This window comes from Odontomachus brunneus, unplaced genomic scaffold, assembly GCF_010583005.1.
Source record: "Odontomachus brunneus isolate Ranch 3 - 2012 unplaced genomic scaffold, Obru_v1 Obru_scaffold_022, whole genome shotgun sequence".
In the NCBI taxonomy this organism is placed as follows: domain Eukaryota; kingdom Metazoa; phylum Arthropoda; class Insecta; order Hymenoptera; family Formicidae; genus Odontomachus; species Odontomachus brunneus.
In genome coordinates, this window is record NW_022639472.1 from 2731363 (window position 1) to 2748632 (window position 17270).

The following is a 17270-nucleotide window of genomic DNA, read 5'->3' on the forward strand; positions in this document are numbered from 1 at the left end:
ATATATTAAAAAAAAAATATATATATATATTATATATAACATAAAATATAAAATAATACATAATATAATAATATATAATATAAAAATATATATATTTTTTTTATATATTAAAATTTTATATTGAAATTTTAATTAATATCTAAAAGGGAAGTGCACGGAATATCTTACAAATTTGTTTAATCGATTGTAAGTGTTATTTTATGGATATATATTTTTATTTCAATATATTTCGCAAAAATTTTTAGCATGCATTTTCTCGCTTCTGACATCATTAAAAAAAGATAGACAATGCGAGGGGTCAGGAGCCTTAAAGATGTCTCAGATTTTAGAATATAATACGTCCCTAAGATGTCTTTAAGACGTCCTTAAGACGTCTTATGTCCCGATTTTAGATGTTGTGTTAGATGGGTTGTTAAGCAAGTGGTTTGAGTCTCGACTAAACAAAGTTCGAGTCTTAGCTATAGAGTTCAAGTTACAGAATGTATAAAGAACATAATGTATGAAAATATAACACATTTCTAATAAAACAAAAAATTTTAGACTTTTCGGAGCAGGCGTTTCGGGTATTATAAACATATAATGGACAAAGAAATGTAGCACATAGTAATTTATTACATATTAAATTATATATATCTGAAAGATATATCATTTAAAATATTCATAAAATGTTGTACTTAGATGTTATAGGATGCCTTTTACGAATATCTGTTGAATATCTTTAAGATAAGACTTCTTATTGTTCTCTGGATACAATGATATATACTCTCCCACACAGCAAGAATGTCCCAAATACATTATAGGAATATCTTGAAGATATTACATATCCCAAATATATCTTTAGGATATCCCTATGATATATTTTGGATACCTCTGCTGTGGGCTCTTGAATAATTAAAAATTATAATTTTATTTTGTACTTGAAATTCCAATAATTTTATTCAGACAATATATCAGCATCAAATATCATAAAAATCGTAACGCATTGTACATGTACATTTTGGTAGTACTCAGTGACACATCTCGTAAACAGACAGATTAACAATGTTATCGAATTTTGATTAATTTTCATATAATTAACTATTATAGCAAATAGCATCTGATGTATAAATGAATGGATTTGCAAAGTATTTACTGCATTAATTCTCACGAATAATATCGGCGTGTAAATTGGTACTACAAGTATCAACCCAGATAGCACAACTTTGCAAAAATATTCTAAAGATTTCCTGAGGATAGGTATCTTCTTAAATAAATCCCTAGGATATCCAAAAGACATTCTGAGGATTTCTAAATGTTCACATAAGTTCTTAGGACATCTCTGGAAGATTTTATGCTATCTGAGAATGAATTTATTTATAAAAGAATCGACTAAAACTAAAATGCTAGAACTGCGTTGCAAAAACTTATACGATAATTAGAGCAATAGGTCAGCTAAGAATATAAGACCTCTGCATTATTTACAGTTTCGCAACAAGTAGAATATTATTAACCGAATACACTTCGGACATACAATATTTGTTTCATTTGTACAGACTGTGTGTGTATATGTATGTGTGTGATCGAGAATATACATATAGTAAACTTTAAATTCAAATTGATTACATTATATATTTTCTTGTTTTTTTTTAATGATTGTTCGTAGAAAAAATCAGAAAACGATTTTACAGCACATTTATCAGACATAGTCAGCCTCTTGCCGTTTACAATAAATCCGTCAGAGCATTAATACTAAAACGGTTATTATAATGAGTATTCTTTGAGGCTGTGCACAGAGTAACAAAGAAAATAAAAATAAATTTACATCACGTTAACTTGCAATTTACACGATAACAGGCGTAAGTTCCTGAGTTTTTGCGTTCAGCGTAATGTATGTATGTAAGGTATCTCATTAAAATTAACCTAAATATTTTTAAAATATGACAACATCTCAATATATCCCTCTTAAACATTAATTAACTATATACGTACATAAATATATATATATATATATATATATATATATATATATATATATATATATATATATATATATATACACACACATATATATATATATACACATATATATATAATTTTCTCTATGCTATACACAATACTAGTCTTTACACTTTAGTATATACATTTATATTTAACGCTGTTCTTATCATTTCTGTTCCATAAAATTAGCACGTCTCGGCTCACGTAATAAAACATTTTCCAAATTCATTTTTAAAATATCTTGTAAAAAAGGAAAGCACTTTTTCTCTCGCAAGACAAGATCTCTCTCTCTCTCCTTTTTTTTTAATCAACAGTTCGTATTTTTCTTTTCCTACTTATATAACGCAACACGATTGTTCGATTAATTGGAACAGGAGCTTCTCGCACGCCTTCAAAGATAGAAAAAAATAAAGAATTCGCTTGTGTACTCTCACGATTTCTCTGAAACACGGCATGTAATACGATGTATTCGTATCGCATAAAAATTCGCCATACGACGAAGCAATAAGTATTGTCGACATGAAACCAGCGGTCCGATATAAAGTAGTCAGCCCGGATGTAATTCTCTTGACGTTACTCGATACACACAGGTCTTCTCGTATGACTAGAGTTGTAGTTCTTCGTACCGATACAATCGCGGCGCGTGTCATCGTTCCCGCAACGCGAGAAATGTTCAGCTAACAAATCCAGTTCTGCTGCTGTCTCGATGGTTGATTCTATTGCTAACAATCTCACATTGGATACAATAGGAACTAAGCGTATTAAATTTGCGCAACCCGACACTAACTCGCTCGACATGAGGGTGATAAAGTCTTATGATAAAGTTTCACTCAAATTTTTCGATAAAAAAAGAATAAAAAGTAAAATACTAAAAAATGTTTAATAACAGTAAGTGAAGAGTTAAAATTTTCGGATTTCTAGTTGGCACTGTTATGTCAGATATGTTATAACATGATTTCTCGCGGGCGAGTGTTCACGTCCAGATATGTATCCGGTGAACTTCGTTGCAGCGCGTGGTCGAAATCCACGTGATGGAAGCGCGTTTGATAGATCGTTACAGTAATGTCATTCTCGCTGAGTTGCTGAGTTCCTCGCCAGAGGAGCAGAGAGACAAAAAGAGATAAAGATAGGTTGAGAGAGAGAGAAAAAAAGAGAGACAGAGACAAATAGAGGAACGCATTAATCGCTCATACAATATCGATACAGATCGTCTCTCAGAGATCCCATTTCGTTTGCTCACTACTCCTCTCACTGATATGATATTTGCCTGAACATGCTGCTAATCTCCTCCATGGTCTTGTTCTTCGTTTCCGGCACTTTTTTGTATATGAAGATTGTGAAGAACGCCTGCAGCACGGCGAAGATAATGAACACGTAAGCGCCTACCGCCTCCTGCAGCGGCAAAAAGCCGATGCTGACGATGAAGTTCGCTGTCCAGTTCACAGCGATGGCGATCGAAGTAGCAGGCGGTCGGGCGGATTGATTGAAGAGCTCAGATACCAAGAACCATGGGATACTGCCTGGACCGGTAGCAAAGAGCACCACAAACAAGATGACAAGTACAATCGAAAAGTACGCCGCTACCTGTGATGTTCCCTAAAAATAAATTGTAATTAAAAGTAAATTATACATCTAAAGGTGCAGTATTGGATGTTCTTAAGAATAAATTATTGAAAATAAATTTTATACTGTCTTTGTAACTCTTGTACTTATTTACCTTTTAATTCTGATTAGCTATATGAAGAATAAGAATACTTACAGCGAATGCAAGACAAATAGCAAGCAAAGCGGTATCTATGAACATGCCGCCGAAACCAATAAGGAGCAGCGTTTTTCTGCCTGCTTTTTCGACCAACACCAGGGAAACGATGGTCATGAGGACATTCATTGCACCGACGCCCATCGTGGCATTTTGGGCGGCGTTCTTGTTGAGCTGCGCCATCGTGAAGATCTTGGTCGAGAAGAACATGACGGCATTAATACCGGATAGCTGTTGGGCGAACATAATCATGATGGAGATGAACAACGGGATCCGCAGCGCCGGATTCACGAACAGCTCGCGTAACGTGACCTTCGGTATCAGCTTCATCGATTCGAACTCCGAACGCATCTCCTCCATCTCGTCGTGAACTTCGATCGTGCCACGCAACCAGGTCAACGCTGGAAAAAAAGGATACCTCCGTGAAAAAAAGCGAACATGGATAAAGTTCACAGAAAGAAAGCGACACAAAGAGCTTATTCTATGGAGGAAAACGGGAATTCTAGAACGATTCTAGCTTTTACATGCAGCACGATTTCGATGACTGAAAACTTGATTTCTCGGTAGCTCGCGTGATGCGTTCTCAGATAATCTTGAATGTCGGTCGAATTATGATGTCGAGAGCAAGAAATCTCGGATCTTGTTCTCACGCTACACTTTTTTTCTAATTCTTGATATGGTAATTCGATGCAGCTGAAAATCTTGAATCGTTCATTTATATCGAGATTAAATCCTCGCATTCACTATATGCGTAGCACACGTAATACCGTATCTGTACCTTTTTGGGCTTCCATGTCCTTGCCGCGGCTAAGCAACAAGTATTTGGGACTCTCAGGACAAAGCGGCAGTGTGCACACCTGGAAGATCGCCGGCACGATCGTTAGGCAAAGCAGTAACGGCCACTGTTCCACGGTGCCGAGTATCTGCTCCAGACCGAGGATTTGCGATACCAGGATGGAGATGGTGATGACCAACTGATAGACAGTACCGACGGCGCCTCTCAAATGCACCGGTGATATCTCCGCTAAATACATTGGTGCCAAACCAGCGTTTAGACCCGAGTTTATGCCGATTAGGAATCTGCCGAAGATTATCATCTCATAGCTCTTCGCCGTCTTGGCGAAACCCTCGAAGATCACGGTCAACAGCACCAACACGTTGTTCAGTAGCAGACCACCCTTCCTGCCAAAGCGATCAGCCACCCAGCCCACTAATGAACCGCCAATCATTCCGCCAACGCAGAATATCGATACAGCCACCGACCAGATCAGCGTGACCTCTGACTGCGACGTCGGAATGCCTGTTCGGTTTTCCTTCAGCTCGCTGATCCAGTCCTCGATAAGCTGTAAAACATTGGAACTTTTTTTCGATTTTCTCGAATAAAAATTGTGTTGTTATTGTTATGTTGAAAAACAAATAAGTTTTATATTTTTATTTGCGTTACGAACGCTTAAGCTATTATAGTTAAGCTATTATAGCAAAGATATTATCTAGATAACATATGAAATCTTATCATAAAAAGAACAATTTTTCAATTAAAAAAATCGAAAAAATTTTTAGTTTATAACAAAATTGTTTAAACAATTAAGGGCGTCCTATGACAGGATAAGTACGAAATTCGATACCTGCTGAGGAGCATTAACCACACCGGTATTGTATCCATGTTGGAACGATGAGCCGAGAGCAGCTGCCGCGATAGCGAATGCTAGTCGGCCGTTAAGACCCTGCAACAGAAATCAAAGAGAGGATTATTACATTTGTCTCTTAACAGAGAAATATATCTCATATGCACATTACTTAACATATCAGAAAGTACATTTGCCTAGCGAAAGTACGCGGAAATACAAAATTGAAATGCACGATGTAACGCATTATATTCATCAAACTCGCAATTAAAATTGAAAATCTGAACTTATACTTCATTGAGCGACAATGCATCTTCAACTTGACATAATAATGGATCACTAAAATTCAAAGAAAGTTTATTTAAAATTTAAGTTTGAATTTAAAGGAAAAATTTGAGAAAGTTTAGCGAACATTTGTAGGAGAGATTTTCGCGCATAATATCTTCAAAGCGAACTTCGAAGTGCAACTTCGTTATACTTTCCTGAAATACAGATGCTGATATAGTGCAGACCTAATACACGCAGTACATTAATGAAGCGATGAATATGTAACGTGTGAGTAGAATCGTCATATGTAATTTCGTCCGACATTGGAAAGCCAAGAGAAACGAATCAAGTATTCATACAAGCGTGATGAATTTCGAGATAGTTGGAAATATTTTGCAGCACAATACTCTCGTATCTTACACAATATGTGCGTATCTTTGTTTGAAATTCAAATGTACCCGGTGCCTTCTCTTAAAGAGATTTGATCCAAAGAGAGAAGAGTTGAGTTATCCAGTCACAGAAAAAATTCCAGGAGCAAAAAGTCATTGATAGAACATTATTGCAATGATATTCAATAGCATATAATATTTTTAACATGTCATTTTTAACGTTGTATCAACATCATTATTAATTTAGACACTTTAATATTTCTAGTGTTTTTGCAATATTCAAAGGCAGATCATATTGTCCGGTAATATTTTTCAAATATTCTTGATATATTAAACGAAAATATCTAAAAATATATATAATAATATATATAAAATATATATATATATATATATATATATATATATATATATATAAGATTAATAATTCAAGATACCTGCTGTTGATCTAATATTTTCTTTTTTTTACTGAGGAATCTTTCTCGATTCGTTTTTCCTTTCATGTATCTTTTTTTCGTGATAATATTTTCAGTGCGTACCGTTTTCTTCAGGTATGTCGCTTCGGGAGATTTAAGCGTCATTGTCTCGATTCGCAAACACACAGAAAAGGCACTCTCGTACGTGTTATAAAATACGGAAATGAGTTTTTTACACTGATCGACTACGATGCTCGCGCTAGACGGAAAAATCACCGTGTCCGGTTTGCTTTCCGTTTTTCCGCGATGTCTATACCGAGTATCGTTCTCCAGTGTCTCGCAGCACGTGCCAAAGACTGCTGGGTCGGTAGCCCTGCCTAACGTTCTTATACTAGGAGACTTCGCGCACACTCACACGTAGATAAACGCGCGCGAGTGCGAATACACGCACACATGAACGATGAACATGCTTATTTACGTATATTTACATATACGCAGCGAAAGCGCATGTTCTACTTGTTTTGCGGAAGGTGTATAGATTATAAATGCGTGTGCGTGTGCACAATTTCTATGAAGAGTACCGATACTTTGTTAGAATTACGCGCGTCAGCTCTAATCGTCAAGCAACGGCGTAACCCGCGTAGATTATGTTGCGTGAAATCGACTCTCTCTCTCTCTCTCTCTTTCTCTTGTTTATATATCTCCGGGGAAAGATTCACTTTATTAAACGAATCAAGTACTTTTATAATAAAAAGGATAAAAACAAATTTTATCATTTTATTAAATCAACAAATCTCTTTTTACGATTTTTATTATTAAACTCTTGTGCTGAAATCACGTCTCTCAAACTGTACTATTTATATAAGCTCTGCTATAATTTATACAAATTCTACTATTTAAAATTATTATAATATTTTTACTATTATGTACAAGTTCTACTAATTATAAGCCAAATTCGTTTCAAGCAGGTAAAGTAAAAGTATTAATGTCCGAACACACTAGTTTTGAATATCCTTATTATTTTGATCCTTAACTAGAAAGATTTAAGCTTTCATCGTAAAAAAAAAATATATATATATTTGAATATACACATATATTCGATATATTTTATACATATATTCTATATTAAAAGTTTAAATATTCTTATCTAAAAAAAAAAGATCAAAGCAGTAAAAACGTTTCAGATTATATTCACGTCTAAGAATTGATATTTTCCTTTTTAAGGAGATGCTATATCCGAAAATTTTATCGACAGAATACTGACTTTTTCTGCAAGTTTACGACGTATTAGTTGCACAGAATTATAAATACTTTTAAATGCAATAAAAATATATACAGAAATCAATTGAAGCATTCTCATACATCACAACGACTAAAATTAGACGGACATAAGACGTCTTAAAGATGTCTTATATTCCGACGTCTGAGAGACGTTTTTAAGATACTTTTTAGACGTCTTATGTCCCGATTTTAGACGTTGTGTTGTGTGAGGTACTCAATATATGACGAAGACGTCAGAAAATTTTAAAATTGATATCTCAAATAAATATTTACTCGATACAAAAGTTCTGCAGTTTATATACATGTGTTTGCTCCGCTTAAAAAAATTTCATAGAACACTGCTGTACCTTCCCAACTCAATTTAGAGCCTTAAAAATATACGAAAAATTTGCAGAAAAATGCTATATATGCATGTTCTCCGCTAAATATACTAAAACAAAGCAACATATCTATGTAAGATTTATATATATACAAGAAATACGAAAACGATAGCGTACTCCTGTTAAGGTTCCTTAACCAGTGATAAAAACTTTGCTCCGCGAGCAGCACGCATCAGCACGGTAAAGGATACGCACACACTCACGCAATTGTGTTCATGAGTCTCACGGACACGGTCGCGTGAGTAGTGCGTATCCCTTCCCGTGTTGATACGTGCTACTCGCGGAGCAAAGTTTCTATCATTGCTTGTACTTCGCCGGCCATGTCGGATTTGTAACGTCAGAAACGAGGAATGATACATATATGCTGACGAAATTTGCGTGCCATTTCTGAATAAAGATAAATATAGACGAAAAATTTGAAATTGTTTAAATAAATTTGTCTGAAAGATATCCCTTTTCCCTGATGATCAATAAATAGTCATATCGACATTTTTGAAGTTGTTCATTCACTTTGGTATTTCCACAGACACGCGTTGCATTTGCATAGACGTTTATCGGCATATTTTTGACAGCGTTGCGAATGCGCAAACGTTCCGTCTCTGACGTCGATGCTTTAGCTGACAGCTGAGCGCACTTTGTACGCATACCATAATAATGCACGATTCATTCAGTAGTGTTTATATGTCACATTGTACTATGCACCGCAGAGATCGCAATTCGCGAAAGAAATAGAAATCCCGATCGTGTGATTCGCATCGGACTTTAAGTTCTTCTTGCGAAATAATTATATGTTTGGTAGATAGCGCGCCTCTCTTCCTCCCTCCCTCCCTCTTTCTCTTCTTCTCTTTGCATCTCTCTCTCTCTCTCTCTCTCTCTCTCTCTCTCTCTCTCTCTCTATCTATCTATCTATCTATCTATCTCTCTTTTCCTTCGTATTTTCTAAATTCTAATCGCATATTTTGTCTATAATCTTTCTTTTTTTAATTGTACTTGTAACATTTTCTCCAACGTCATGTGTATCGAAAGAAACAGCCACTCGTTATCTCGCGTTTTTATACGCCTGTAAATGAAAGTTCCAAAGTTTATCCAGCGTGAAACGCAACGCTTCGTTCAATATGTCAGGCAATATACCAATCACGTGGGCTCTTTCCACAAAGAAAAAAGAAAAAGGAATAAAAAGTACGTAGACAATGTCTTCTTTACGAGAAGTTGTTGAACCGCTGAAATTATTAAATCATGTTGCACGCTGCATTCCGTCAATTTTGTCGCTTCGTCGCTTCAACTTCGTCAACGAATAATTTAGAATTGAGTGTAATTAATATAAAAAACACAATAAAGACTCGAATCTTGTGCTAATGGCAATGAGCGAGAATGATACAATCGGCGATGCCTCATAAATAGAAACGTTGAATAGCGGGGAAAAAGTGAGGCATTACGCAAGAAGCATTTACCGGCGATTTACATATGTCTGAATGTCAATAGCTCATTATTTAGCATCGATCCATCAGTAATGCAAACGAAAGCGAAAACAATGTTCTCGATTGAAAGGTTTTGCACGTGCGTTAACGTATAGCGCCGTGCAAGGGCGCGATAAAAAGAAAAAAACTGAATTAACATACATGAAAATTCGCCGTTGTGAAATTGAGTATTTTGAGATTCTAATTATACATCGAATACAGGTTGGGATCAATTTCAATATATTTTAATTTCACTCGGAGCAGTTATCTTTTCAGGATAAACTAAAATAAATATGTAGAAAAATAGAAAAAAAAAGAAAAATTGAAAAGAATTCCACGATCAATGGTTTTTCATTGCAAATTAGAAGTTGGTAATACCGGATAATATATTTTTATTCTGCGTATCGCGCGATCATGAGTCGCATATTTTCCACGCGGTTAGTACCATAATTATTGTCGGAAAAAAAGACACGTAAAAACGGGGATACACGGCATACGTCAGAGGACCGGTACGAATATACTTTGTGTGTGAGAAAAAAAATATCTAAAGAAATATTTATTTGGCGAGGGACCAATAACATATTTACCTAAATCTAAATATTTTGATTTAGATTTGAAGTAGAATAAACAATTGCTTTCCTGAACAGCTAAAATCTTACGAAAATATGTATATTTTCTTATTTTAAAAATATATTGTATATTAATATAAGTAAATATGTATTATTAGTATCTATCGAATAAATATTTTTTTATTTCTTAGATATTTTTCCTCTTAGGGTAACGAACACGCAACATGCCCGAATACCTTTTTTTCTACACAGTCATAACCATTAATTAGCATTGTTAATTTTAAATGGAGAGACAACCGATATGATTATCAGTACTAAATGAAGCGGCGCGCAATTTATACCGACTTAAAGTTTCATGGTCACTGCCTGTTATTCTACACTATATGTACCCAATTAATTTCCATGTCATATTTACAACAACGCATGCATAAGGATGCATAAGAATATGTAAGAAATGAAATGCAATTGCTTCGTGAGAAGTCGGAGCAATATCTTATCGAACAAACACGCGGCAATATCAGAGTATCTTCTGGCGTATAAAAATAGAAAAAAAAGATTTCGTCACGATTAAAATATAAAAACAAGCAACGAGATGTCGTTCATCGTCCCGGATAGACATCTTTGATGAAGTTCTTACTGTCTTAAAACAAATCAGTAAAAGGATTAATTTGCCGATGCGACTAGTGAGTATTCACTGATTTTCAGTGAAAATAGCATGAAATTCATAAGAAAATAGCTCCGTTAATGTAACTGAATTTTTTATTATCTGGAAACTCAATGAAAAACTCAATTGTATAAGAACAGATAGATTCCTGGAGAGGTTTCTACTTAGTCAATTGCTTTCAGTTGCCTCAATAGAATTTTAATACAGCTGTACGTTTAGACGAATGTTTCCGGTCACAGTAACAGAGATATTATTTCTCGTTGGTCAATTTTTTCGTCTGATTCCCATTCAGTTACACGAACTGAAATATTTCCTGCGTGTAAAAATACTCTTATTTTCCTACTGCTCCGTCTTATTTCTCACTAATTTCGATCAGTGATAAAAAGATTTCACTACAAAATCTGTAATCTACAAATTTGTTATACCAAATCCAACTTTTTGCGATAAATGGCGATGGAATTAACCTTGTATAAGAACAGATAGATCAGACATCTTTATATTTTACACGCAGGAAATATTTCAGTTCGTGTAACTGAATGGGAATCAGACGAAAAAATTGACCAACGAGAAATAATATCTCTGTTACTGTGACCGGAAACATTCGTCTAAACGTACAGCTGTATTAAAATTCTATTGAGGCAACTGAAAGCAATTGACTAAGTAGAAACCTCTCCAGGAATCTATCTGTTCTTATACAAGGTTAATTCCATCTTATATAAAGATATGACGATGGAAGAAATCTTTCCAGGTTTTTTAAGTGCGAATGACACTATCTATGTTCGCAAGGTGCATTTGATAATGGCAACTGCCGTTACTATTGTCTGATCTTTTCAATGAGATTTTACTGATTGTAGTGTTATACTTATAACTGAACCGGCAGTTGTAAGTACAGCATTTCAATGAAAAATGTAATGATTATACTTTGGAAAATAATGTCGGCCTTGCTCGTCAATATGTTCATTGGAGGTTGAGACAAATCTTTTTCTTTCTTTTTAATAACTCAAAACGTCAAACTTATTAGTCACAAGATTGAGAAATCGTCGTCTGACATACGCGGATTCGACGACGAATATACAATCAAGGTGTATACAATCAAGAGTACAATCCCCGAGAGTTACTCAGTCGCGCGTATTGCTGCAAAATTGAGCGATATTGATCGCACGCGAGGCACGTAAGATAGAACGATCTAGCTCATGGTCGGCGAATACGGGCATGAAGAAACCTTGGTAACAACCAGAATTCCAAATCCCGACGTTACCTTCCATTATCCTCAAGTTTCTTCCGCGACTTTTCGTACTAGATACTCGATTACCTTTTTTCTCTCTGGCAAAGATTCATTTACTACGATTCAGCTTTTTCCGCGCTATATCACACGGATTCTAGTATCTTTTGTTGTCCGTTGCAAAACTTGCAAGAAATCCATCTTACGACAAAATGACATTTCCGCGAGAAAATCAGCAGTTAAAATTAATAGGAAACTCACTGCGTCGAATCGCATTGCTGATGATCATCCACGTCGCAAAATTAGCATTTTGTTTCTTGAAATTCTTCTTCCTGTCTTTACGCAACACCGTAAAACAATTGTATGTTAAATTCGTTTGAACGTGTCTTGATCTTAAGTTTCAAATTTACTTCTTATAAATTACTCATTGCCTTTCACGTGATGATGAAAAACACGTTTTCCGGAAATCGGGAAAAATTTCACAATCACAGAGCCAATCCTTGCAATTTAAAAATTATTTCAAACTAATTTCACTTTAAATTTATGTTGAAAAGGTAAAATAATTTTGCAAAAAAGTAAAATAATTTCGTCGTCGTTCATCAAGTATCTTTTCTAACGGTAATGTTCACTTCTTCGTCAGTTGAAGACGACGCCTATGATGCCGCTTTAACGTGCATGCGTGCATATATGCGTGCGTGTACTACACCATCCACACGCAACCGCGGTCAAGCCGCGTGCGATAAAGAGGGGTTTTGTACGTAGCAAAATTCCAGACCGCCGTGACGTACATACTCGCCACGAGAGAAGGGACCTATTCGCTGGTTACATACGGATTCTCGTTGGTCGTGGTGAAGGCGTGTCACGTGTCGATTGGCTCTCGGCGCAGTCGAGCCTCCGTTTTATTAGAGAAAGAGGCGAGAGAGCAACAGGGACAGTAACTCGACCTGGCTAAAAATAGAGAGAGTACGTATAAGCAACGCTGACGCTCTCTAAAGCAGCGGCCACACACGCATGTGACTCGTGAATCACCTTTGACCGCACGTAACCATGTAGCAATATGCATGTTTGTTCGCGACTTGAATATACAGTCGATATAACAGCGTAGAGATAGACTTGTAGAGATATAAATTGCGTATTCTTGTAAAGCTACTGAAGATAAAAGTCATAAAAGGACAGAGAATATGCTGAGTAAGATGCTTTCTCTGTCACACGGTATTTCAGCCTTTTACTCTCTTATAAAATGACGGAAAACAGGAATAAAGGACAAGGACATATCTTTTTCTTTGTTACACAGTACTGTAGGAGGTTTCTTTAGTCTTCTCAGTCAACTACATAATTAGACAAAGAAAGTATCTTACTCTTTTATAAGACGGCTGGAAAAGCATCTCCTATTCTATTGCCCTCTCTTATTAATGGCATTTTCAGCTTTTATTAATGGTCTCTCTTCAAATGGTATTCCCTTCAATGGGAATGTGCGGCCCATTTTTATACTTTTCAAATTTCTTGGGATAAATTTTTACTCTATTTAAAAATAGAATGATTATTGAGTCATTGGAATTCAAGTGATTTTTCACTCATATAGAGTGCACATTCTCTACTCTAAATTATTGACTGAATATTTTTACTCGAGATTAAAGAGAATCTGATGTACTCCACCATCATAGGGATATATTCACTTTAACTGATTGAAACATTCGCTTATATAATATCCATTCTAAGCTCGAATAAAACATTCATTTTCGCGATTTTGAGTGGCGATATTTTCACTTTTGGTTCGAACAAAAATATTGACATTTTTTTATTGAATATTGACTCGTAGGTAGAAATGTAAAATTACCGTTAAATTCAAAGTGACGATTATTTATGATAAAATTACGGTAAGATGGTAATTTATTGATAATTTTGGTAAATTCATTGTTTTTTATGCACAAATATTCGTGTTTTCCGCACTAATGCATAAGATAAAACAATATTCTTCTTATATTCTCATCAAATATATATCAGATAATTTTTAAAATATCTCTCAGATGAAAGAAAAGAAACTATTTACAATCCTTCGAGAACATTAAGATTTTTATTTTCTTAAAATACTACTAAGAATTTTCAATTACATACTACAATCTAGTCGCAGAAACAATAAGATAATACATAAAAATACTGTAAGCTTGTATAAGAAAGATATAGATTAAGTATGAAAAATATAGGTTGAGATTTTTAATTTCTTTTTAAGTTTCTCTAGTTACTAAGTATCTAGTAACTAGATACTCTAGTATCTAGTTTCCTAATTATTATATACAATATATAGCGTATATCAATATAAAATATTAAAAATATTTTAAATATGAGTTAAATAAATATCTTACTCATCTCGAAGGCTAAATGCTCCTTTTGAACTTTATACTCAAATTCTTTTATTTCTGTACTTTTTTCCTAAATTACCATTTTACCAGCTTTTCGAAATTACCGAGTAATTTATTGTAATTTACCGAGTAAATTACTATCAGACTTGGTCATTTTTATCTCTGCTCGGAGGCGAAACGTTAACTCGAGCCGCCGAGCCAAGGAGAAGAGTTCGCACGCGGATGCGGACGCCACTTAATGCGCCAGCCGCCTGTTCGTGAGAGACCAGCTGCCAGTCGTCTTAGTTACCGGTGCTAATTTCGACGTCGCTCGTCTGAGAAAAGCGAATGCGCCCCCGTACAAGGTCCGCCGTTTACGCGACTTAACGACCACCCCGTACACAAGGTTACAAAAATAGTTCACACAAATTATGTTCGACTCGGTTGTGTCGCGCTCGTGACATTTCAGGCGTACTTAGTATGTGCGACGTCATCTCGGTGTGCTATGTAATCAATTAATAATTCAAATGATATATCGCATCGTGTTTCGGAGTAATAGAGAAACAATCGCAAGTCGATCGACTTTTTAAAGCGTACGATAGTCAACAACGGATGTCTTTTATACAATTGGCAATTAATCAGCACGATACGTCGTCGCAGGATGCAACCAACCGCGCGTCACCATAACCCTTCCTTGAAAGTCAGGAAAAAAGAATTCCACGCGAATGATGTTAACTTCTTTAGCGACCGGCTGCTTGACTCGCATCCGATTCAAATGTCCCAGAGAGACAAAGGGAACGATTGTCGTCGGTGTCACGCGAAAATTATACGAATATCTTCGTGAGCTTGCAAAGCTCATAGATTGATTGATTCGAACTTTGATTCCTACTTTTCGTTTTCGCTAGAGGGCTTTTTATGCAAAGTTTTTGCGATCACTCGTACTGAGAGAAACAAATGATTAATCTAACTAAAATTATAGTTATTTCTATATAATGACAAACTTCGTAATCACAAACCATATTTTTTCGTTATTCTAACGAAAAAATGGTAATTAGTAGCATGCATGTAAGATTAATAGTAACATTATAGTAGAATTTAATAAAAAGATAGCTTTTCCACTATAATAATTATTTCCTTATATGATCATAGTTGTAAATAGCAAATATTCTTTCTCGGTAAGTCGCGCGAAACGGTGTCTGATAGTAATAATAACAGACAGAATGGGTAATATCTCGAGTAGATTACATTACTTATACTACATTACATTCAAGGAGCCCTTGATAAGTCACTTCCTCTGTTTTGATCGAATCATACACAATCGTCGCGCTGGATAAACTGTATATTTTTGCAACTTCTTCTCTCGCGAACTTGTCATTGCTGCACGATTCGAAAATTCTAAAAATTCGATATATATAAGTTGTTTATCGTAATGATATCTACTATTTTTTTTATCAGCTACAGTGATCAGGCAAGAAAAATTTTAGATGTTATTAAGGGGAAAACCTGGTTTAGGAGGTCGAAAAATGTATGATTTTTAGAAATTTCTTTGTCAGCTAGAATAAAACTGATCACTTCCAAATTTTTTAAATGTTTTATTACATATTTTATCTCTATAAAGTAATTTTTTCATAAAAAAATATTGATTATTTGTTTAAAAAATGGAGTCAAGTAAGTAGTTGTTCCACTGTGTACACTGTAACGATTGTAATTTTTATTTGAGACAAAAGAAACAATTATTTTTGTTAATTGTAATAATTAATTTTGTTAATTTGTATATAATTACCTTCTAGTTGCACCAAAAACTTTACAAAAAAAGCAAAAATTGTTAACTTTCAACGACTTTGAAAGAAAAGTTACGATTTTTATTAAAAAGTTTCAACTATGTGTTGCAAAAAAATTAGTCTAATGTAACGTTTTTCAAAAACATTTAGGTTCACCTAGAAGTGGAACTAATCAGATACAAAACAAGCGTAGAAACAGTTCAATCAGTTTATTAGAGTTATCTCGATCGTGTACACAAACTCAGAAAATACTGTTTTGAGAAAATCGCATTTAAAGTTTGCGGAACACAAAAGTACCATTTATACCAATCACAGGCTAATCTGGGATACCAGATCCATATAATAATCCTTCAGTTTCTTTATAGAATACGTTCTGAACCGTTAATTCCATTCTACGCGCTGTTCGAGCTTCTTTTGAGCTGCTTAAGCTGCGGCGCCGCTGCCTTTCAGTTCGCCTTCAAGTCGCTGTTTGTCGTATGAGTGGGCAAAATTTTGAGCTTGCAATCCAATTCTAATATCTAACATGTTCATCATCTTCAATATACTGCTAAATCCTTCATTGAAGACACATACGGCAATAAAGAAGTAATTTCGACTATTTTCAATTGACCGTTTATAACGACACAAAGGGCTATTTCTAAATTTCACTGTTACTTGATAACTGTCTCGGCTACTCTAATACGCTCAAACATAAACCTTAACATATAAATATAAACAATGACTCATCTACTTAATACAAAACATCTGTCGAGCTAATGATAATCCTCTACGAAAGACTAGAAAAGCGGAGCACGCTGTATATCTGCCCGACGCATGATCTTCTTCAAGCTGTAACTCGAAAAGTATTTTGAATTTCGACTTAAAACTTTAAGGGTACATTCTAAGATAGTACTACTATCGATTAAGACAATTTTTGAAAATTCGACTTTTTGAGCCCTATAAACCAGGTTCCCTCTTAATTGGATTTTAAACGGCATTAAGATGTAATAATAAAATTTTTCGAAACTGCTTTTTTCGTAAAGGAAGAATCAATATTATTTTCGGTTTTTTAGACTATAGAATCATGTCTTCTTTCACCTATTGTAAAAAGGATCAAAATAAATTCAATATTAATACTCTCTCTCTCTCTCTCTCTCTCTCTCTCTCT

General features: G+C 34.9%; 1 protein-coding gene across 15 annotated transcripts in view; it reads right to left on the bottom strand.

Moving 5' to 3' along the window:
* Positions 1-592: 592 nt before the first annotated feature.
* LOC116842157 (solute carrier family 2, facilitated glucose transporter member 1-like) overlaps positions 593-17270 on the bottom strand; it is a 42516-nt gene continuing 25838 nt past the window's right edge. For 8 of the 15 annotated variants that reach the window (XM_032810932.1, XM_032810930.1, XM_032810933.1 and 5 more), the window contains 4 exons: positions 5362-5460; positions 4515-5079; positions 3737-4137; positions 593-3573 (listed from right to left, as the gene is read on the bottom strand). In XM_032810932.1, the coding sequence (XP_032666823.1) occupies positions 3226-3573; positions 3737-4137; positions 4515-5079; positions 5362-5460 (1413 nt within the window). In that variant the 3' untranslated portion in view covers positions 593-3225. Of the gene's footprint in view, positions 3574-3736; positions 4138-4514; positions 5096-5361; positions 5461-6553; positions 6805-12264; positions 12818-17270 lie in introns of those variants that run through there. The other 7 variants (XM_032810943.1, XM_032810944.1, XM_032810941.1 and 4 more) reach the window with 5 other exon arrangements.